Below are 22,376 nucleotides of genomic sequence, written 5' to 3'. Positions count from 1 at the left end.
AACCAATTGGAACTATATATAAAAGGTATAAAAATTGTTATATCCTTTGAGTCATTAGCCTTATTTATAGAACTATAGCCAAATAAATAATCTCAGATTATGTAAAAAGATGTATCTCTAAGAATGTTATTCTTTAAAAAAATTTTTTTTAATGTTTATTTATTTTTGAGACAAAGAGAGACAGAGCATGAACGGGGGAGGGTCAGAGAGACGGAGACACAGAATCTGAAACAGGCTCCAGGCTCTGAGCTGTCAGCACAGAGCCCGATGCGGGGCTCGAACTCACAGACCGCGAGATCACGACCTGAGCCGAAGTCGGCCGCTTAACCGACTGAGCCACCCAGGCGCCCCACTAAGAATGTTATTCTTGGTGCTAATCATAATGGAAATAATTTTAGGTAAAAACATGTGTCCGGTAAGGAGTTAAAACCCAAAATATATCAAGAACTTCTATAACTCAACAACAAAACTCCCCACACAACCTAGTTCAAAAATTGGCCAGGGCGCCTGGGTGGCTCAGTTGGTTAAGTATCCAACTCTTGATTTTGGCTCATGTCATGATCTTGTGGAGCCTGCTTGGGATTCTTTGTTTTCCTCTCTCTCTCTCTCTGCCCCTCCCCTACTTGTTCGTCCTCTCTCACTCTCTCTCTCTCTCTCTCTCTCCCTCTCTCCCTCTCTCTCCCTCTCTCTCCCTCTCTCTCATAAGTAAATAAACATTTAAAAAAAAGCTGGGGTGCCTGGGTGGCTCAGTCAGTTAAGCGTCCAACTCTTGGTTCTGGCTCCAGTCATGATCTCATGGCTTGTGAGTTCCAGCCTGCGTCAGGCTCTGCTCTAACAGTGTGGAGCCTGCTTGGAATTTTCCCTCCCTCCCTCTCTCTGGCCCTCTCCCACTCATGCTCTATCTCTCTCTCTCAAATCAATAAATAAATAATTTTTAATAAGTTATTTTTAAAAATGGGCAAAAGACTTGAATAGACATTTCTCCAAAGAAGATATACAAATGGCCAGTAAACACATTTAAAAAAAAAAAATGTTTATCTTCACTAGCCAGTAGGGAATGCAGATCAAAACCACAATGAGATACCACTTCATACCCATTAGGAATGCTATTATAAAAAAAACCACGGAAAATAACAAGTGCCAGTGAGGATGTGGAGAACTTGGAACTAACTCTTGTGCATTTCTGACGGGAATGTAAAATGGTACAGCTACTGTGGAAAACAGGTAGTTCCTCCAAGTGTTGAACATATTATTACTGTATGACTTAGTAATTCCACTTCTAGGTATAACACACCAAAGAACTGACAGCAGGGACTCAAACAGATATTGAACACCCATAAACATTGCAGCAGTATTCACAGTAGCCAAAAGGTGGAAACAACTGAAATGTCCATCAACAGATGAGTAAACAAATGGAATGGAATGGAATATTAAATTATTGCAATGGAATATTGCAATGGAATATTAAAAAGGAGGGGAATTCTGACACCTACTACAAACGTGGATGAACTCTGAAGACATTATGCTAAGTGATAAGCCAGACACAGAAAGACAATTAGCGATTCCACTGATAAATGATTCCACTTGTATGAGGTACCCAGAGTAGTCAGATTCAGAGACAGAAAGTAGAATAGTGGTCTCCAGGGCCTAGAGGCAGTTATTGTTCAATGGGTGCAGAGCTTCAGTTTGCAGTGTTAAAATCTGGAGATGGATGGTTGCATACCACTTTGAATGTACTTTAATGCTTAAAAGTGGTTAAAGATGGTAAATTTTATGTTATGTATATTTTACCATAAATCAGATATATGTCTTTATTAGGTAGGGGTGTGTGTGTGTGTGTGTGTGTGTGTGTGTGTGTGTGTGTGTGTAATTAAATAAATAATTCACTCTCCACAAAAGAGTAACCTAGGCAATGCTGATCAGACATTCCCACTCTTCTTCCTCTCCAGGAGTGACACATGCGGCCATCTGGGCAGCGTGCATTTCTTATCTCAGTGCAGCAGTTCCCCCTGAGCTGAGGACGTCTGCTCAGGGCATCCTGCAGGGCCTTCACCTAGGTTTGGGGAGAGGTTGTGGTGCCATGATCGGAGGCGTATTAGTCAATTATTTTGGTAAGAATGACTTTCTCCTTTTCCTTTCCTTTGTTGTTGAAAACATGATTTTTTTTAGCAACACCTCAGTAAACACTTAAATTATTACTGAAGATTGCCAGAAGTTAAAACTCCAGTATTCATATTATCTTCCTCACTTTCATGGTAGTCATAATTGTAAAGCTGAGTTCTTAAGTCATTAAGATGATTAGAGCCAGCCTGTAACTGTGCACACGTCTGTGACAAACAGCCTAATGAGATGCTACAGATACCTCAAAGGAGCCAAACAAATGAATGGACAGCATGTGCTTTTGGATTGAAGCAAAGTACCCTAACCTTGCTGATATTAATGCTAGAAGAAAGAAAATTCATCCTTATTCCAGAAAAATCTAGCTATTTTCTGGCTTTGGTAATGTCACTACATCTCTTGATAACACAATCTGTCTGCCCTGTCAGGTCTCCCTTATCGGAAATACACAGGGTAGGGTGGAGATAAGATTACCCTGCTCAAGGGATCTGGACTGATCAGTCATCTATGGAAGGTGGGCCCAGGGTATCTGAATTTATAGCACTACTTGAGCTCTGCTATTCCAAGTACAGATTAGTAGGGCTGTTTAATAGTTAGGTAAATGGTGCTCAAAGAAGAGAGCACCACTGAGTTTTATGGTAAGAGGCACTCAGAGATAATCCTTTATAAATATAGTTTTAAAATTTGATGAATGACCAATCCAATACCAGCATCTGGGTCTCCTGGGACCTACCAGGCCTGTGTTTTTCCACTCTATGAAGCCACTGGCTATTTGTCATTCTCTGGTTTGTCCTAAGCTCTGCTGCCTTTGCCCTGAACTTCAGCACATTGACAGCTGTAGATGAGGGCTCTCTGCAGTTCCTGGAATTACTCTATGCAGTGCTCTGTTTTCACAGGGGCTGCCGCAACCTTTCGAGGAATCGGCATGGCCTGCCTGGTGATCCTCCTGCTTTTTGCCCTGATCCAGTGGCTGGCAGTGCCCGGTGAGGAGGAAGGTAAACCTGTCTATTCTTTCTGAATGGTTCTAAAGGTTGAAGCCATGGAGAAACCCAGAGGTGGTCACAGAATACACAGCAGACCTGCCTGGCTGGATTTTCTCAGTGGTGTATGAGAAAATGAATTGATGTGTACCATTGTTAGAAGCTGTGTCCTATGTTGAAAAGAATACTGGCCATTTTAAGTAGCTTGGGGGTTTTCTTGTTTTTGTTTTGTTTTATAGTACAAAGTAGTATAGGAAGTACTGGTTTTAAATTTCTCTGGTATTCTAAAGGGATTTTGCACATATAAAGCTATGCAGTAATTTTACTACTAGGGATAGGGAGTGGTATTACTTACCTTTTGCCTTCATTTGAAAAAAGTGTCTTAAAATTTAAAGTTTTCCCTTAACCAGGCATGGCCTTCATTAAAATTGTTATATACAAAGGAGGTTATATCAAATATAATGTACAAGTTGAATCAACTTTTTTTTTTTTTAATGAAGAAAGCCAACTAGTAGAATGGAAATATTCTTGCTTAACTCATGGGTCCCAGAACAAGGCTCATCTTCTTTGTCCTATCCTTTGAGGGGCATTTGTTTGCCTCAAGTACCTAAAATGCTTCTGTAAAGGGAAAAACTAGCTTATTACAGAAAACTCCAAGGCCAGTTTTAATGCTAACGAGCTATACAGAAAAGAGGACCAATACTGGTCTTTCTCACATTTTTTTTCCTCATGATCCTAAATGGTCTATGCCTCCAGTAAAAGGCCAACAGAAGCAGCTATTTCTGGCATTTCCTGTTTTGATGCTTATCTTTAAAAACTCAGTCCTGTAAGTGGGCCTAAGGCCACATTCATTATAACCCATGCCCACAGATTAAGTTATATCTAAGTTTAATGAAAAATATATTTCATAAACAAATACAAGTTAATGTCTATTAATCCCTATAAAGAGATCCTGCAAGATGAACATCACATCTGTTGCTCAGTACCTGCACCAAGAGGCCCCTGATACATAGCAATTTATTAATGTTGCCAAGTACACTAGCATGGGCTCATGGGATTGTCTGCTTATTTTGTGACGAAAACTCCAAAAAATGATTTAAACATGATTTTCTCTCCAGACAAGACAATGTTGGCAGAAAGGATTCCCGTGCCCTCTAGTCCTGTTCCCATAGCCACCATTGACTTGGTACAGCAACAGACTGAAGACGTCATGCCACGCATTGAGCCCAGACTTCCTCCCAAGAAAACCAAGCACCAGGAAGAACAGGAGGACGTGAACAAGCCAGCCTGGGGCGTCAGCTCCTCCCCCTGGGTGACCTTTGTCTACGCACTCTACCAAATTAAAGAGATGATGCAGCTAACAAGAGACAACCGTGCTCCTGAGATACAGCCTTTGCAGGTAAAGTCCCTACCTTAAGTGGGCTCAGTTGTGTTAATTATTCACTCACCAAGATTTATGGTAGGTCTAGTGGGCAAAATAAGACACACAAATAATTTTAGTATTCTATGACAAGTGCATCATAGAGGTGTATACAAGGTTGTGCAGAGGGAAAATTTCACCTTATGGAGCACAGGAAGGCTTCACAGAGAAGACATTTCTTGAAAGAAAGAAAATTTTAAAAATCCAATAAATTGTAGATTTCTTTAAAATTTCAGTGTTGACACGTACCAGTTCCAGTGAGCATATATGGTTCTTGCCATGGGAGACCGTTAACTATTAATTTCTGTAATTCTAAAATTCTAGTGGGGACATTATATATAATAGGACTTCAATAAATAATCTGATGAATTAATGAATTCTGTATGAGTCTAATGGGATACGCAACTTAGTGGAAGTGTTGTTTTGCTGGTGGCCTCATGTGAAAAATAAAAAGTATGATTTTTCTTATCCCTGGAGATGTGGTCTCTCCTGAGTAAAGTCAAATCATATTGATAAAACTGGGGGTAATCGTAACTAAAGCTATATACTGCCTTTGGAAATGATTAAGTGTGACTTCTATGAATAGTCTGGCTAAAGTAATGAGTCTACTTCCTTGTGTTTAATCATGTCCTTTTACTTGATGAGTCATGGTCAGCTATATATATTAGAGTAGCTTCCGAGGACACATAAGAAAGACAAAAATAAAGAGTAATTTGGATAATCTCCTTTTTAAAAAATAGTTTGAACTATGTTAGTTCAATTTCTCATGACTTTGCAAACTAACATGTAATATTTCTATAATTTAAACCAAATCTGATTTCTTCACCCATAATCATAATGCATCCTGGTGTATACATGATCCTATTCATTTATCAAGATTATAAACTCACATGAATCCCCTGCCCAGTCAAAATGGAGAGTATCAGGGTGGGAGGAGCATATAAAGGATGTGAAGCAGGAGAAAGGATGAGATCTTCTGGTTGAATAGCAATGTTTTCATTACTTTGGGTACTCAACCTTATTTTTATGGAAGCCTATTAGGCTTATATATCATTGCACTTTTTTTTTTTCTGGCATGTTAGGATCAATAAAAACTGGCTGGTATGGCTTGGTTATTCTTATGAATAAGAAGTCATTATATTAAGATTTCTTTACATTTTAGAATCAATCACAGAAATAAAACTTTTTTTGGTGCTCAGTTATTTGAAATGATATATACTAATTCAGAGAAAAATCCATTTTGGTTCTTTATTTATCTTGAGAGAGAGAGAGCACACACGCACAGTGAGGGGCACAGAGAGAGAATCCCCAGCAGGCTCTGCACTATCAGTGCAGAGCCCAATGCGGGGCTCAATCCCAGGAACCATGAGATCACAACCTGAGCCGAAATCAAGAGACGCTTAACCGACTGAGCCACCCAGGTGCCCCGGAAAATCTGTTTTTAGAAAAACATGTTTCCTGATTTGTATAAGTCAGAATGTATCACGGAATGTGGCAACATGGCATCTTACAGACGTGCTGTGGGTGATGCGCTGGGGTATGCGTGTACTCCTAGTTTCTTATAGTGTATGACCTAAGTGGTTGTTGCCATTCTCTTTTTTCACGCAGATGTTCTGTGTTGTTTGACTTTTAGCGTGCACTTTAAATCCCCAAATATACATCAGGACTCTTAATTTCAGGACATTCTTTCGTGGCTTTGTGTCTGAGGCTGAGAAGCCTTACTTACTTTCTGTCAGACAAGTGCCTCCAGCTCTTGAATTCTGCAGTCTCAGCAAATGACCTGAGTTTCAATTCTATGCTGCTTGCTCAGTGACTTATCACAGTGATGGAGGCTCAGTAAACATTTGTCGATGTAAATTATTTTCCTAGTAGTAACAGGCATTTTGGTAGTGATGTTCCGTTATCCACAAGATACGTCTACTTACAGTGTTTGTGTTTTTCATGCGGCTTTGGCAGTTGCACATAGGAAAAGAGATGAAAGGTAAGACATTCTATCTTTATTCCTCTTACTTGTTCCTTGAAGTTACTTCAGGATGATCTCCTCATGTTCCCTATATCTTACTTGAAAGCATATAAAAAGTGTTGGATTTATTTGTTAGCACCGACTACAAAACATCTTTTCTTTTTTCCTTCCAGGGGACCAGTGAGAATCGGGAAAATTCTCTAGCTGGTGGAGTCCGGCCTGTCCCATGTGAGACTCATTCTGACCCATCCAGAAACCAGCCATCCCCTCAAGCAGCAGCATCTCGGACACAGAGCAGCCCCACTCACCCCAGTGTGGACCAGCGTGTGGAGAAGGAGGACCAGCAGGCTCAGCCTGCCGCTGGGGGACACTGAGGGCTCCCACTCATCTCCCACCCTGCATGGAACTGGGCCCCTCTGCCAGGACAGAGGGAGAGGCTCCCTGAACCCAAGACATGCCTCACCTTGAGAAGCATAGCACTATATACTCTTCTAAATACCTGAATTCATCAACATGGAAACACACACACACACACACACACACACACACACACACACACACACACAGAAGCTACAGTACATATTGGCAGAAACAGGTAAATTTCTATAATCCCACTGGAATCACAGAAGGGAAATAAGAGTTCGGTAAGGACTTCAGTTCTTTGGTTGGTTAGGTTAAGAACTGTAGGACTTCTTTGCCAGGGCAGTTAGGGTTGAAAGCAGCAGTTACACTAAGTAAGTGGAGGGAAAGAAAGTGTTTCAAGGTGAATGCTGATACAGTTTCCCTCTTTTGATTATTTATTCTAATTATTTGGTTCTTAATGCAAACTGGGAAGAAATAAAATATATCTATAATTTTGTTTCTCTTGAAGAGAGCTATTTAAAAAATTACAAGACATATTTAAGAAGTAGCCAGATAAAAGTTACTAGCTTATATGCTTTTGTTTAAAAAACAAAACAGAGAAACAGGAAAAAGTTTCATCAGAAACTTGGCATATCTCTAGCAAATATATTTTTATATGTATATCGTATATAATGAAAATAGTCCATTCTTTGAGCAGCAAAAGCCGTACTGACTACCACAAACTAAGCTGAGCTTTAAATGCCTTTTGTTTTTAAATGGGCTTTAAGACAAGAGGACAGAATATTTCAAATAAACCAACCAACTCAGTATCCTATGGCTTGACAGACAAGGGTTTACCAAATATATTGATACTGTAAATAGCCTCTATCACTATTTCACAATTTTATAGTGATTTGGGCTCTAAATAGCTGATGGAATTTTTAAAAAAATACTGAATTCCTAAGGGTTTCTTTAATTAAGCAGTACTATTTACAAATAACAGTATAAGATTTAAGTGCCTGGGAGAGGGATTATAATTTTTAAAAATTACACAATGGGTAAGTTTTTGTTTTGTTTTTGGTGAAGGGAAAAGGTGGTGAACAGGAAGCCAGGAATGGAAAGGATTAAGAAGTAACTATATTTTCCAATGACTAAAGAAATAATCTCAGTGTATTCCTTTTCATGAAGATACAGTCAGACACTGGACAGATGAGACAGGGGTGTGCTACTGTAAATATTATACCTACAGTCAGAACAGTGGCTAGGTGACTCACGCATAAAGCTTGCTGCTAAAAATGAAAAGCTAAGGATACTAAGAAGCCTTGGGGGAGGGCTGTGGAAAAAGCACTGCTTTAGCTGAATGAAGGTCAATGGTATGTGTAATAACTGTGAGTGAGCACAGGAGAGAGGAAAGAAAAGAATAGAGTTAAAAATGAGAAACTCACCTTACCTCCTGACCCTGATTAGACAAGATCAGTTGTAAAGTGAGGGCCTCTCCACGACACCATACTTCTGCCCAATACTGCATCTGGGAGAAGAAAGTCTATACTTGGATGTTTAGCTTTGCCACAAAATACAGCTTAAAAATAAAATAATGGAAAGAAATAGAATTAAGCAAATAGTTATTTTTGCACTTGAACTGAAACGTACTGTACTGTAAATTATCATGACTCATTTTAAGTGACCTTTAAAATCAGATGTATTTATTATGCTTATGTAACTATAGAAATAAAGAAGTGGCTGACAGGCTGAACCTCACCTATGAATGTACAGTATGTGGATTTGTGACACTGACTTTAGGAAGTCAAAAACTTATACTGTGTCTTGTGTTTACAGTTCTGATTTATTCCTTTGAAAAGCCTGCTGTTTTGGAAATGCACAGTTGACATGTTGAAATAAAAATAAATATCATTTTTAAGTATTTCTTAAATGATAAAGATGTGACCAAACAAATAAAAGCCCTTTACTCTGGAATAATTGAGACCAAATTCAACAGGCCTTTGTTATGGAACATTTACTATGAACGCTGATGCATTGATGCAGTAATTTCTAGCCTTTTTAGGGAAGATACCTTCATGGGGTTCTGCACTCTGTAACTTTTTCTTGCTGTCCTCAAAGTGCCATGTGGCATTTTAAAAAATATTAAAGTGTATTCAAATTAAATTCTGATACTTTTATAACCCCAGTTGAGATTCCTTGGGAATCCCCAGAGTTGTCACAAAACCTGGGCTGATATAATCACTGTCTTAAGTCTTATTTCATACTCTTTCTCTTATGAGTGTAGAAAGAGTAAATTATCGGAGTCCTGAGCTTGTGTGGATCCAAAAAGGCTAGTTGCTAATTATCAAACTATTTATTCAAAGCCTTAAGTAGAATATTAGATGATTATAACACACATAGATCCACTAGCCGGTAAACCTCAGGAATAGCCTAAGTTATTCATAGGAAGAACAACACTACTTTACTGGCTTACTACTCTCACCATGGGCCACAGGAAGTGATTGCCTCAACACTCCATGCTTCTCCTGTGGTACAGGAGGCCACTCCATGCTTCTGCTGTGGTACAACAAGCTACAGAGCAGCCCTGGCCTGCACCTGTGCCTGATTCGTGTATGTGGTTCTATTTCCATTAGGATTTCTAGATATTCCAAGATACATAGAAATCCAGTAACTTCAAACCCCTGGTGTTTTGTTAGTTGTGAGTGTCATACCCCTTATACTCTGGAGGTGACTTGGATAGTCTGGCAACCCTGTAGACAAAATTTGGGAGGCTGGCCGGGACCCTGAAGGCCCATGTCACAGGAGTCAGGAAAGACAAGCCAGTACCCAGGAGCAACGGCTTTGGTAAAGCAGCACCGTCTGGTATGGTAGCCATTAGCCACAGGTGGCTATTAAGCACTTGCAATGTGGCTAGTGCATCTGAGGAATTAGATTTCTCATTTTATTTAAACAGTCACATGAGGCTCATGGCTACCATACCTGGACACTGTAGTTGTAGAGGAAGAGATCACTTTGGGGTGATCTCTGGGCCTCCGTTCTCTCATCTTCAGTATGAGAGGCTGGACCCTAAAATTATGTTATTCTGTGAAGATGAGGCATGCTGTGTCAGAGCTGACTACAGGGAAGTGAAAAGTGATTTTCCCTTTAGAAGTTCTGTCCTTTGGTGCGTGGGGATAAGACAAAGCTACTTCGGAAGCCCCAAAACGCTCCTGTGCCATTTCCGCAAAGCTCTAAGATTACCTGACTCAAGAATTCCAAACCATCAAGCAGATGGGGAGACAGTGGGACCAAATAAAGGGGTGAGAGAAAGGGAGACTGGTTTCTCAAGTCAGAAAGTAATTTACCTTATGCCAGACAAACCGTGGCTTAAGAGAGTAACTGGAAATATGTTGACGTCTGGACTGGGGGAGAAATGAGCCCAGTCCAGGTGGCTCTCACTCAGCTCTCATCTGCTTCAAGTGGCTAATGCAAGACCATCTGCACCACTGTGGCTCCAGGAAGATTTTAGATGGCAACCCAGGAACCTGACAGCGCTGGGGGTAAATTGCGGGTTCTGGAGTGCCACTGTCTGGACTTGAGTCTCAGCTCTGCCAGAGGAAATTTACATATATTCACAACCTCTCTGTGCCTCAGAGGCACTGTAAAATGACGGTGATTGTAGTATCTGCCTTCAGGTTGTTTTGATGTTGAAACACAGAGGTACCTGACACAGTGTGCACTATAGATACTGCCATCGTTGCGTGGCCAAGAGCCCATGGCAAGAGGAGTGCAGTCTCATCTCCCCAACCAGCACCCCGTTCTCTTCATAGTTTGTTAACACTGACATCTATAATAAGATCGCATTCCCCCAGACTACAGTGCTATGTTACGATGTTTGCCGACACCTAGTAAGTTGTATAGTCAAGCATTTGGTTCCAACGTGAATTATAATCATTAAGTTGGTTGCAGATATGAGTTCATTAAGGGACAAAATTAAGCAAAATATAAGTTGAGGAGCTGGGAAAGAATGACAAGTAACAAGGGCCAAATCTATCGTGTGCAAAAGCCATAGACAGGAGAGGTTATAGGATATCTGTTCCACAGTTTCAATATTTCTTTTTTGTCTAAAAGGTGTCAAAAAGATGTAAGCAAGAGTTTTATAATCATTTAACAAGTTACATACCCTCTTTCCAAATTGTCAGCTGATATTATTCTCTTCACCTGTAAACTTGTATTTTAAAAAGGTCAGGAACTTTTTGTTCCCTGAAAATCTCAATGGGGGCAGGGGGGAAGGGTCTCAAAAAAATAACGTGTAGACCAGTGCTACTCAATTCTAATTTACTTTTAGTGTACAAAAGTACAGATTTGCAGTAGTTTGGAGGCGGGGGAATTGGTCCATTGCCCCAGAGTTGGCACACACACATAAATTCAGGAGATGTAGTCATCTCTTCAACTGATCAGCCACTTAACTTGACTTTGTTTTTTTAAAGATGGCAGGAAAGGAAATAGCAAGGGCACGGGCCCTGACACACTGAGCCTTACATTCTGATTATACCACTTTAGCTACCTATGTCCTTTAGCAACCTTCTCTGAGTCTGTCCTCAGTTGAAAAATGGAAATAATGCTAAAGTATATTACAGTGATTGTAAGTCAAAATGAAGAGGCATAGAAAGTGCCCAGTATAGTACTTGACAGATCACCAATAAATGCTGGTTCTCCTCCCCTTTCTCCTTTTGATTATTCCTTTCTGGAAAATGGACCAAATGTAAAAAATAGATTCTCCCAAATTATTTAAATAATAGTGGTTAAAATAGTGGGTGGCTCAGTTGGTTAAGCACCCGGCTCTTGATTTCGGCTCAGGTCATGATCTCACAGTTGTGTGGGGGGCCCCTGTGGGGCTCCTTGCTGGGTATGAAGCCGGCTTAAGATTCTCTCCCTCTGTCCCTCCCCCGCTTGTGCTCACATGTGTGTGTGCTCGCACTCTCTCTCAAAATAAAAAAAATTTAAACAAGGGGTGTCTCTGTGGCTCAGTAGGTTGAGTGACTTTGGCTCAGGTCCTGATCTCGCTGTTCCGGAGTTTGAGCCCCGCATCGGGCTCTGTGCTGACAGCTCAGAGTCTGGAGCCTGTTTCAGATTCTGTGTCTCCCTCTCTTTTTCTGCCCCTCCCCTGCTTGCGCTCTGTCTCTCTTGCTCTCAAAAATAAATAAACATTAAAAATATTAAAAAAAAATTGAAACAATAAAGAGCAGCTATCCCATTGAATGTGTCTTCCAAGATGTATCCTACTAAATATACACTCAGCCCAAATCTCCTGTGACCTGTGAAGGCATCACATTCAGAGACCATAGCAAAAATATGCAGTTACCTTAAAATGGTAACTAGATTCCTAAGCCAGAGAAAGACTGAAGATTTTAAGAACGTATCTGAATGAAGAACATGCCCAGTAGAAGGGGGTGGAGATGCTGGTCAGTGACAACAGCCACAGAGAGGAAAAGCTGGCAGGGTCTGCATAAAGGAGGCCTGTGCCAAAAGATTTAGTACCTCATCACGTTAGGATAGTCCCACTGAGGGATTAAATTAGACTTTTTGGCCTGGTGACATCAAACACTTGAATTATGTAACAAACTCCCTTTGTTCTCTTTCTGCTCAAGCAACCTTATTCCTACTATTTGACCCCTCATAGATCTGCCTTCTGGGAGAGAATCTGCTGGTCTTATGAATTCAAGTGTTTTTATCCTTATGCTAATTTTATTTTTGGCTGTGAGTCACTAAATACACTATATGAATTGGCTAACTCATGTGGTAAACTCATCAGTGTCATACCTCCTGGTGGGGGTCTCAGAAGGCAGCAGTGGGGTCACCTACAAACACCTCTCTATCTTAATGCAGGCATCTTCGAAATTCTACACCCATTATGTTATTTATGCAACAGCTGGACAAAAAAGGCTGATTTAAAAAACTGTACTTCTCTAGGAAATAACCTCATACACAATAATCATTTTTCTTTTCTTAACACAACTGCAGGGGTCTTAATTTATGAACTTGTTTCGATATATTGATATAATCCATCATCTATTCCAAGCCTCTTAAAAACTGAAATCTCTTAAATTTCTAGATTTTTAAAAAAAAGATCATAAATTGAAATACCGTCCTAAACATCAGATGGACATTCCCCTCTGATTCAGCCCTTAGTATTATTGGCAAAGTGTACAACCAATTCACAAAGCAATTTTTGTGATATGTAAAATGTGTTTTAAAACATTTTAAAAATAACATTTGAATGATATAATTGTTTAAGCATGGCCCCCTACGCTAAATCTCACCCACACATTTTGGTGTCAAATAGCCCCAACTTGCTAACAACAGTAAGCTTTTATGAGGCACCTTGCATAAGCACTAACACAAAGCGTCTGTTCTGTTCCATAATTGCACACCTATGGCGATATGAAGCACGAAGCCAACTTTTAACCGTGAAGGGCAGAGCCATTTTACTGAATGGTCATTTAAACAGTTTAAAGGACTTTAAATAAAGGAGGGAGAGGGAGGTGGGAGGGGGAAGACAGAGAAGAGAGAGGAGGGAAGGGAGAAAGGAAAGAAGAGAAAAAAGCTCTCCTATGGGAGTCATCGGTGTATTGCTTCACAGGGATTAGAACTGTGATCAGCACTATAATAAACCCCAAATCAAATGAACACAACAGAAATACACCAAATGTATCACAACTAATGCTTGTAACTGTTTTGCTTTTCACAGTACTCACAATAACAGAAACTGACAAATCCATGATTTCCTCTAAAATAAACCTGAAAAACAGCATCCCAGAAGACTCTTGTACTCTTCCTCTCTTTAGCTGTTTTTATTGTGATGGTCCCACCCAGCTTGACCCACTAGGGCCTCCTTCTGCAGCCAGCCCCTCTTCAACATGGCATAGGTAAGGCCCAGACTGCAGCTGACTGTGCACACATCATTCAGACACACATTCTGCCAAAAACTGCCTCCTGGGAGGTGAACATGGTGAGCACAGCACTGATGCATCTGACACATTCATAATATACCGGCAATAAATTTAATTATAAAAAATTCAGATAAAACTATAACAAAAGTGTCAGACCTGTTTACACTTACAAAACAGTCATCATCATAATCATCATAAATTTGAATGGAAGATTCTTTGATATTTGAAATCAATCTATGTGAAAGCACAGATTGAATTTAGTGCATTTCACAAAGACTGCAGAGCTCTTAATACTGAAAGGTGTCTTGTAAAAAGAGGAACTTGTAAAATACTGACACACTGCTTCAAAGAGAAAATATTATTTGAAAATCAACCTAGAAAGTTCCAAATGGGTAGCCATGCTCTCGTTTTAACAATTAGAAACACTCTACTGATCTTGGCTCAGGAAAGCAGCTCCTAAATTTTCTGTAATGTCCTTCCTCCGTATCCACATCCCTCCTAGTAAAAAGAGATTCCTCATTCTGTATGCCTCTTTAAGAACTCAACACAGCAAAACCTTCTTTAAGTGAATCAATTTAGCACATCTTAACCCTTAGATTGTTTTGCCATGTTCAGATCTTTTCTCAGCTCTTAGTTTTGGCCTTCTTTCCCCAGGGTCAAAGCTCAGGGTCATTTCACTCCGGAGAATCAAGAAAAAAATATTTGTTCTCTGAAGAAAGATCACAAGTCTGTTGTGTAGGAAACTGTTACAAATATATATAAATTTTATATATATATATATATTATATATATATAAATATATATAAATTTTAAAAATGGACCAGTCAACTCAAAATGTCACAAGAGGTTAAGTGTCTTCAATTGCAATATACAAAAAATTATAGAAAATAATTCTTTCTAAAATTTATATGTCTATAAAAATCTTATCAAACTTTAAAATATAATCTTAGGAAATGTTTCTCTATCATAGTTACCAAATAGATAGTTGTCCATTATTAAAAAATAAAAAAGTCACCAATACTGTGAGATCCAAGGCTGTGGGGAGATGGCCCCTAGGCTCACCTCTGAAGGTCTCTTCTTAACCCTGAGTTGTAGGTAACATTAGGGCTGATGTCTAGTCCCAGTGCTGCCTCTAAATAGCTTTGTAGTTTTGGACAAGTTATTGAACCTCCCCAAATCTCAATTCTGCCATCATTAGCATTTTCCAAACTGCTCCAAGGAATATCAATCTCACGGAAAAGGGTTCTGTGGTCAAATTGAGTCAGAAATGGCAGCACACAGTTTCTATCCAGGAGATTGACAATGTCCATCGTCAGTATTAAAGGCTCTGAGAAGTCCTGCGGTACATTTGTTTAACTTTGTTTCTATCTTAGTTGACCTCACAAACCCTTTACTGACTAGCACTAATTAGCACCCTGTGGATTATACTTTGGAAAACACTGGTCCAGCATATCTCAGGTCTCTTCCAACACTTATATGCAGTCTTCAGACACAGGTTCTGAGGTTAAGATTTAATGCCTGGTGTTGACAAGGCAGATGTTCATGTTAACTTGCTCTTTGAAGATCAACATGATTCTCTTGCTCCTAATGAAAGTCTTCATTCAAGGGAAGTGGCAATGACTCTCACAAAATCTTGATGACTACAATAAGTAGCAGAACTCACCAAGAACGAGAAGTTATCTTCAATAGTGTTCAGTTTTCCTTTCCAGTATGACTCTTCTCCGTAGCAAATGCTTTTGCCACTGTTCCCTAGAACCGTTCTGCCCAATGTTAATAGGATCCTTGCCCTTAACCCATTTCTTGTCCAAATGAAGTCAGTGGTCATCAGGCAGTCCTCAGGTTAAAAAGCTGTTCTTCCAAGAAGGCACCCCCAAAACCATATTGCTCTTCATGCAGACTAATTTCTTCAGGCGACAAGTGGCTTCCTCCAAGAACAAAGTCTGCAAATCTAATAAGTAGTTTTTTTGTTTTAAATAAAGTTAATGTTATCACAGAAAGGTTTATGTGGAAGATAACATGTTCTCTTGCTATTTATCCTCTTTTTAATTAAATTTGACTTTACATCAATAGAGAATGGCATTTATACATTGGGTGTAAAAATGGGAATGGCTTAGGTGATCCCTCTGTAGATATTCAGAGAAAGAGCAGAGAAGGAGGCCGACTTACGAGCACTGACTGCTGCCTTTCCTAACGAGTCCTGTTTTCTAATTCCTTTTCTCTTATTAGAGTCATTATTCATTCATTATTTTAGTACATCAATACTTTCCCCCTTCAATGTTTAATTTGAGGGCACTGTTATTTAGATAAAACTATGAAGGAAGGGAAGCAGTAAGGAAAAAGATTTTGGGACAAAGATGTCTTTCCTGGTAAGCTTTGACAATTACTTTCAACACCGGTCGCTTCTCATGTGGAAGTTATGTTTATGACCTTCCCTATCAAACATCAGGTCACTATTTGTCCTGACATTAGCAGCTCTGTGCAAGTCAGAGCACTGAAGAAAGAGCAGGGCCACTGACAGTTTCCGCATCATGGGTTCTCCTGGGCAGCAGTCTGTTCCTAATGTGAAGTACCTGTAGCAAACCGTCACAGTGTTTTCACAATCATCCCAACCCCAGTGTGGTCCCGGCAGCTGAGCAGGGCTTACTTGTTAGGAGCCTGGAGTCTGGAGACTACCAGCCACGTGGGGAAGTCGGGCCTGCGGCAGGCTCCACGCAGCTCCTCCAGGGCACTGCTTGTCTCAGCATCAGCCTGTTCCCGGTATTCATCTTCAGTAAGATACTTAAACACTGGCTTCTTGGATGTCCACCATTTCTTCATTTTCCTAAAACATGTGGCATTTGGTTGCTAGATTCCTGGTCATATTTGACTGCTCAATTCAACCCTTAAGATTTATAAAACTACATTTCTTAGAAAGTAACAGTAATACTTAACTTCCTTGACACCACACTATACTTTTTTATGGTTCTTACTGTGACTATGGAATACAGAACATGCAGTTTGGGCTAATAGTACATTTCTTCTCTTCCTGGACCATCCTAAATAATGTTCTTAGGAATTTGCGACTCAATTTCTGATAAACATGTTAATTGTATTCTCAGTAATTTTTAATCGCACAATCAGACCATTAAAAGTCTGGTTTCCTTATGCTTAGCCTGCTCATTATCTTGGGCACTAACAGAAGCAAATCTTTTGAGATACCGTTTTACAGAGACCTGGTAGAATTCATGGCCACTTACTTGCTAGACCTAAAGGAAAAAAAAAAAAAAAAAAAAAGGAAGATTTGTGGGATATCACCTCCACCTAGTGGTGGTGATTCTGACTAATCCTAGAGACAGGGAGTAAATACCATACAAAGGTCGTTTGTGTACAATAATTTATAATTCCTCCTTTGCTTACATGCTAAGGGGCTCATTATTGGAATTTTCTTTTTGAATCAGGAAAGTCCTAAAGGGGAGAATCTCATAAAGATGGTAATGATGATAAGGTTTTAACACATATGTTACATTTATCAATGAATTTTTAAAAATGTTCTTGGGTGGTTTAAAATTTAACCAGAGATTCCCAAATCTGGATAAGTACAAGAATTACCAGGAGGTGGTTAAACATATATTTTCTGGAGTGTTGGGACCTGAAAAGTCTTTTAAAGATTGTGTGGTGGATGATGAGTCGGATTGAGGAACCACCAATATTGTTTCCTTTTCCTTGTCTGAACACCTAGCCTGGTCTCCCTAGAGGAAAACCTCTGGTCTCTGAGCAGAAGACTGGACACAGTCCTGGCTTTGAGTTTCACCCACTGTATCAACTGAGGCAACTATTAACAGCTCTGACCCTCACTTGGCTCATATGAACAAAGTGAAAGCAACAACATCTACCTCACAGGACACCTGGGTGGCTCAGTGGGTTAAGTGTCCAACTTTGGCTCCGGTCATGATCTCGTGGTTTGTGAGTTCGAGCCCCGTGTTGGGCTCTGTGCTAACAGCTTAGCCCAGAGCCTGCTTCAGATTCTGTGTCTCCCTTGCTCTTTGCCCCTTGTGCACTTTTGCCATCTCTGTCATAAATAAATAAACTTAAAAAAAATTTTTTTTAAATATAACATCTAAACCTCATTAGGTCACTATACAGGTTAGATGAGATATTTTGTGTAAAGCGAGTGGCCTATAGTAAGTGTTCAATAAGGATAATCAAGAGAGTAGCTACCATATATTAGGATATATTCAAACAGCTCTTTGTAAAACTAAAATACTGTACAAATCAAGGTATTATTTCTCTGGTTTGTTATTTATGTTCCTGTTTTGTTGTTGTTTTGTCTTGTACTTGTTCACATAATTATTCATTAGCAAAATGAAAAGCTAAAGAAGTTACAAAACATTTTATTAGGTTTGTGTTAACAGAATGCACAGCAAATGCATAAAAGGACCATCACACAGGTAACAGAACACACCTTACACTTGGTGAGGCAGCTGGAGGTTTAAAACAAAAGGGGCCCAAATGCTAACCCGCGTTCCTCAAGCCACAAGCCTGGCAAAGGACCCAGGCCTGGGGAATGTGGATGGCTAGCCTCCTCCCAGCAGAGGGACCTCTGATAGTCCCAGGCACCTTTGGCCTCTGAGGCAGTGCAGAGAGCAGCTAGCAGCAGCCCCTCTGTCCCAGCCTCGCTACCTTGCAGTCTTGCCAACATTCTCTGCACAAGGGCCCTGTCCTGTCACTGGCTATATGTGTAGTAGCAGATCCATAGACTATAGTTACCAGAGTCTCCTTCCTCTCAGCCAGGTTTACCTCATAAATATTTATTAACACCCTCACTCCCTCACTGTCTCTCTGCCCGACTCTGGGCCCTCATCACCTCTTGCCTGGACTGCTATGATGTCACTGTCCCAGGGCCTCCCGCTTACATCCACCCTCTGTGCCAGAAGGCAGATGGGCCACATTCTGCCACCCAATGAGGTTCACGGTCTCTGCTTTGATTGTGTTAACTGTATTTTTATTTTTAGATTAGTTGCCAACATTTAAAAATAATAAGAATTCACATTCAAATCCATATTTCCAGCTTTTCTAAAAAAAAAACAAAAGATCTGGCAAGGCAGAGCCCATATTCCTATGTGGTAATAATCAGCTCAAGCTGAGTAGTAACTGCCCCCTTACTGATGAGGTTGCATTGTAGAATTTCTCACAGTCCTCATGATGGCCCCACTGACTCACCCCTGCTCAGCATCACCCAGTCAGGACCAGCCCCAAGCATTTGGATTTGTAAGTCTGGTCTAGGCAGCAGGCAGAGAATGCTGACTGCATTGCAGAATGGCTTCTTGCCTCCACTGTGCACAGGATCCGACTAGCTTCCTTAACACAGCCTGTGATGCCTCCACAACCTGGCCGACGGCCACCTCCCTTGCCTGCCTCATGATGCTACCAAACTGGGCTTTCTCCCTGTCAGGGAGGTCCTTCCCACATTTATTCACCCGGCTGTTTTAATTCCTTAAGATTCAGCCCAGTAATATCTCTTTCAGGAACTCTCCTGAACTCTCTCTATGTGCCATAGTCCCTGAACAGGCATATTTTTAACACTCCAAAGATACAGAAACGCATGCTGATGGCGCAGCAAGTACACCTCAAGGGTAGGGACTATCTCCTTCATCTGTGCACCTGACACAAAAACAGGTGTTCAGGCTCAGTGACTAAGGAGAGACATAATACAGTTGTGACAACAGAAGCTACCTCATCTCTCTTTCTGTATTTTTCAAGGGCTTAAGCCTTAACTTTATTAAAAAAAATTTTTTTTTTAACCTTTATTTATTTTTGAGACAGAGATAGACAGAACATGAATGGGGGAGGGTCACAGAGAGAGGGAGACACAGAATCTGAAACAGGCTCCAGGCTCTGAGCTGTCAGCACAGAGCCCGACGTGGGGCTCAAACTCATGGACCGGAGATCATGACCTGAGCCGAAGTTGGACACTTAACCGACTAAGCCACCCAGGCGCCCCTTAAGCCTTAACTTTAAACCTAAAAAAACCCAAAAAGTCTAAGCATAAACAATACATTCATTTAGCTCTATTTCATAAGCACAACAAATACCTTTAAAGCAATCTTGGGTCCTAATGAAAGGAAATGTAGAATAAAAGTAGAAATTGTAGGCAACCCAGAACCCAAGTAATTTTGCCCCTGATCTCAGTAAGTTCTAGGTGAGCTGTAATTACCTAGTATTTGGGGGGAGACCTCTGAAAGATTAATGAAGACTAGAAATGGAGATGGGATTAGATGCTTAAATTCTCTATCCGCTTTCTCTCCCAAATCCCCAGATGAAATGTAGTTAATTGTGAGACTAAATAGGACACATCCAAGAAACTTCCCCAAACAATAAAGAAAACCAGAACTCAAAATGTCACATTTACAAGGAGAAAAAAGATACGCACCACCTCATATAAGTGAACGCCTTCAGTGGGTAGCGTAGACTCCTGGAGGCCAGGATGAGGATCAGAGCTGCATAGGAGCCCTGGGGCACGGTGACTCCACAATAGATCAGAACCAGGGCGAGGAGCCGCAGTGTCCACGTCAAAAGAGTCACGCTCCTTTCATCAACCAGGGGCCCATGCTTATAACAAACAGCAAAGCTGAGCAATCCAGCTACCAAAACATAGCCTGTAAAAGCAGAAGAACTTGAAAATCTGAACCTGAAAAGTTATGTGAAACATCCTGTTAGAGCCTTGACTTAAGCAGAAAACCTTCATTTGTGTTTTCTTTTTCCAAAGAAGTAAGGCTGAAAAACACATAGAGGGGTAGTTATTCCTTCAATGTGAGATACTGTGCTGACTTTTTGTGATAATTAAGGTTGTCTAATAATAAATTATTATGATATGTATATTTTTTAGAGTCCTAGATGGGCAAATGTTACCATAGTTCCTTTGGTCAGGAATAAGCCTCAGCATATGTCACAGTTGGCTACAAACCCTATTTTTTCATTTTTACTTTCTAGTCAAAAAAGGAAAATATAGTGGAGGGATCAGTCTATATCCCCCCTAATACAGTGCTCAGTTTCTACATTAATAATGGCAGGATGATGAGATATTCTGCATCCTCCCTCTGATCTGATGTGAAATACACATCTCCTCTGATGTATACTATGAAAAATGGTTCACTTGTGTCTAAGAAAGCCTCAAGATCTAATTTCCAGTTTAGGAAATACAGGGGAGAGAGGAGCAAGTTAAATTATACCACAAAGGAGTAATCAGAAAAATCCAGACAGTTGGGACACTCTACAGGACAACTAGTCTCTTCACCAGAGCACTATGATGAAAAAAGCAATTGTTATGGATTAAAAAAGACCTACAAGACATAATAAATGCAAAATATGGTACTGGACTATATCCCACCTTATACAGACCAACCATCAAGGACACTGGGTGAATCTGAACATGGCCTGAGTAATTTATGTAATTATTGATTTTTTTAAGATTTAACAGTTATTTAACTATAGAAGAAAATGCTCTTTTTTTTTAGAGATGTTTACTGAAATATTTAGAAGAACATACCCTGATATCTGTAATTTACTTTAAAAATACTTAAGCATAAAAAGAAAAATGAGCTAAAGACATAAAAATCTTCAATTAAAACAAAAATTGATTGCTTCTGTTTTGGGTGGGTGGACTTATGTGAGAAGTTTGGCACTAAGGGCTTAGGAGAAGGTTGACCCTCCCATTCTCCATTATTCCCCAATTAAAACAAATAAATAATTTTTAAAACTTGTTCATTTGTTTTTGCTTTCAGGAAATAAGAACAAGTGGTTTCTTAATAGCTTCTCTGTTTCTGAAAATTCAAGTTTTCATTAGTAATTTATATTTAGGATTTTTCACCTTTCATGCTGAATACATTAAGAAAAAGAAAGAGTCATGATTCAAAGCATAAAAGCAGTCAAAAGGGACAAATACTTTTTTGCTCTTTTCATCATTAGTACAGAAAACTAAGAAAGATGTCATTGGGAAATAGACTAAAATGAGATCTAAAAGGGTTACCTGGGTGGTTCAGTCAGTTGGGTGTCCGACTCTTGATTTCGGCTCGGGTTGTGATCTCACCGTTTGTGAGTTCAAGCCCCCCCATCAGGCTCTATGCTGACAGGGAGAAGCCTGCTTGGGATTCCGTCTGTCTCTCTCCTCTCCTCTCTCCCTCTCTCCCTCCCTCCCTCCCTCCCTCCCTTCCTCTCTCTCTCTCTCTCTCTCTCTGTCCCTCCCCCACTTATGCTCTCTCCAAATAAATAAATAAACAAACTTAAAGAAAAAGAGAGATCTAATGAACTGAAATCATCAACTGTGGGAATAAAATAAAATGTTTTTAACAGCACTTCTCCTTAGTTCAAAAGGAAAATTTAGATGCTAGAGAGAAACATACTTCCAAAGGAAGGCCTCTTAGTTAAACTTTCAGCTTTGTCAATAATACATGTATATATATATATATTTTTTTTTAATTACCTACCTAATATATATATTCTGTTTTCATGCCATAGCCACTTCAGATCTTCCATCAAATGGCATACAACATAAACTGAAGCAAACCAACAACCAACCATTAGAGCCCAAAAGGTGCTATACTGTGTATAAAAGAGAATAAATGACACATTCACTCTCACAAAAA

General features: G+C 39.9%; 2 protein-coding genes across 9 annotated transcripts in view; one reads left to right on the top strand and one right to left on the bottom strand.

Moving 5' to 3' along the window:
* Positions 1–8,747, top strand: part of MFSD6 (major facilitator superfamily domain containing 6) — a 78,549-nt gene extending 69,802 nt beyond the window's left edge. The window contains exons 4-8 of one of the 2 annotated variants that reach the window (XM_078451083.1): positions 1,950–2,111; positions 3,015–3,113; positions 4,217–4,497; positions 6,475–6,499; positions 6,655–6,772. In XM_078451083.1, coding sequence (XP_078307209.1) covers positions 1,950–2,111; positions 3,015–3,113; positions 4,217–4,497; positions 6,475–6,499; positions 6,655–6,665 — 578 coding nt within the window. In that variant the 3' untranslated portion in view covers positions 6,666–6,772. Of the gene's footprint in view, positions 1–1,949; positions 2,112–3,014; positions 3,114–4,216; positions 4,498–6,474; positions 6,500–6,654 lie in introns of both variants that reach the window. The other variant, XM_060622393.3, reaches the window with a different exon arrangement.
* The window catches only part of NEMP2 (nuclear envelope integral membrane protein 2), a 174,245-nt gene that overhangs the window by 134,359 nt on the left and 17,510 nt on the right, over positions 1–22,376 (bottom strand). For 6 of the 7 annotated variants that reach the window (XR_013557221.2, XR_013557222.2, XR_013557223.2 and 3 more), the window contains exons 6-8: positions 22,218–22,332; positions 20,165–20,390; positions 16,400–16,576 (exon numbers count right to left, since the gene is read on the bottom strand). Coding sequence is in view for 4 of the 7 variants with exons in the window: in XM_060622399.2 (XP_060478382.1) it covers positions 16,400–16,576; positions 20,165–20,390; positions 22,218–22,332 (518 nt within the window). In the remaining 3 variants the exon portion in view is untranslated. Of the gene's footprint in view, positions 1–14,546; positions 15,704–16,399; positions 16,577–20,164; positions 20,391–22,217; positions 22,333–22,376 lie in introns of those variants that run through there. The other variant, XM_060622398.3, reaches the window with a different exon arrangement.

Source organism: Panthera onca, chromosome C1, assembly GCF_046562875.1.
Source record: "Panthera onca isolate mPanOnc1 chromosome C1, mPanOnc1 haplotype 2, whole genome shotgun sequence".
Taxonomy (NCBI): domain Eukaryota; kingdom Metazoa; phylum Chordata; class Mammalia; order Carnivora; family Felidae; genus Panthera; species Panthera onca.
This window is presented reverse-complemented; position numbering and strand designations above follow the sequence as displayed.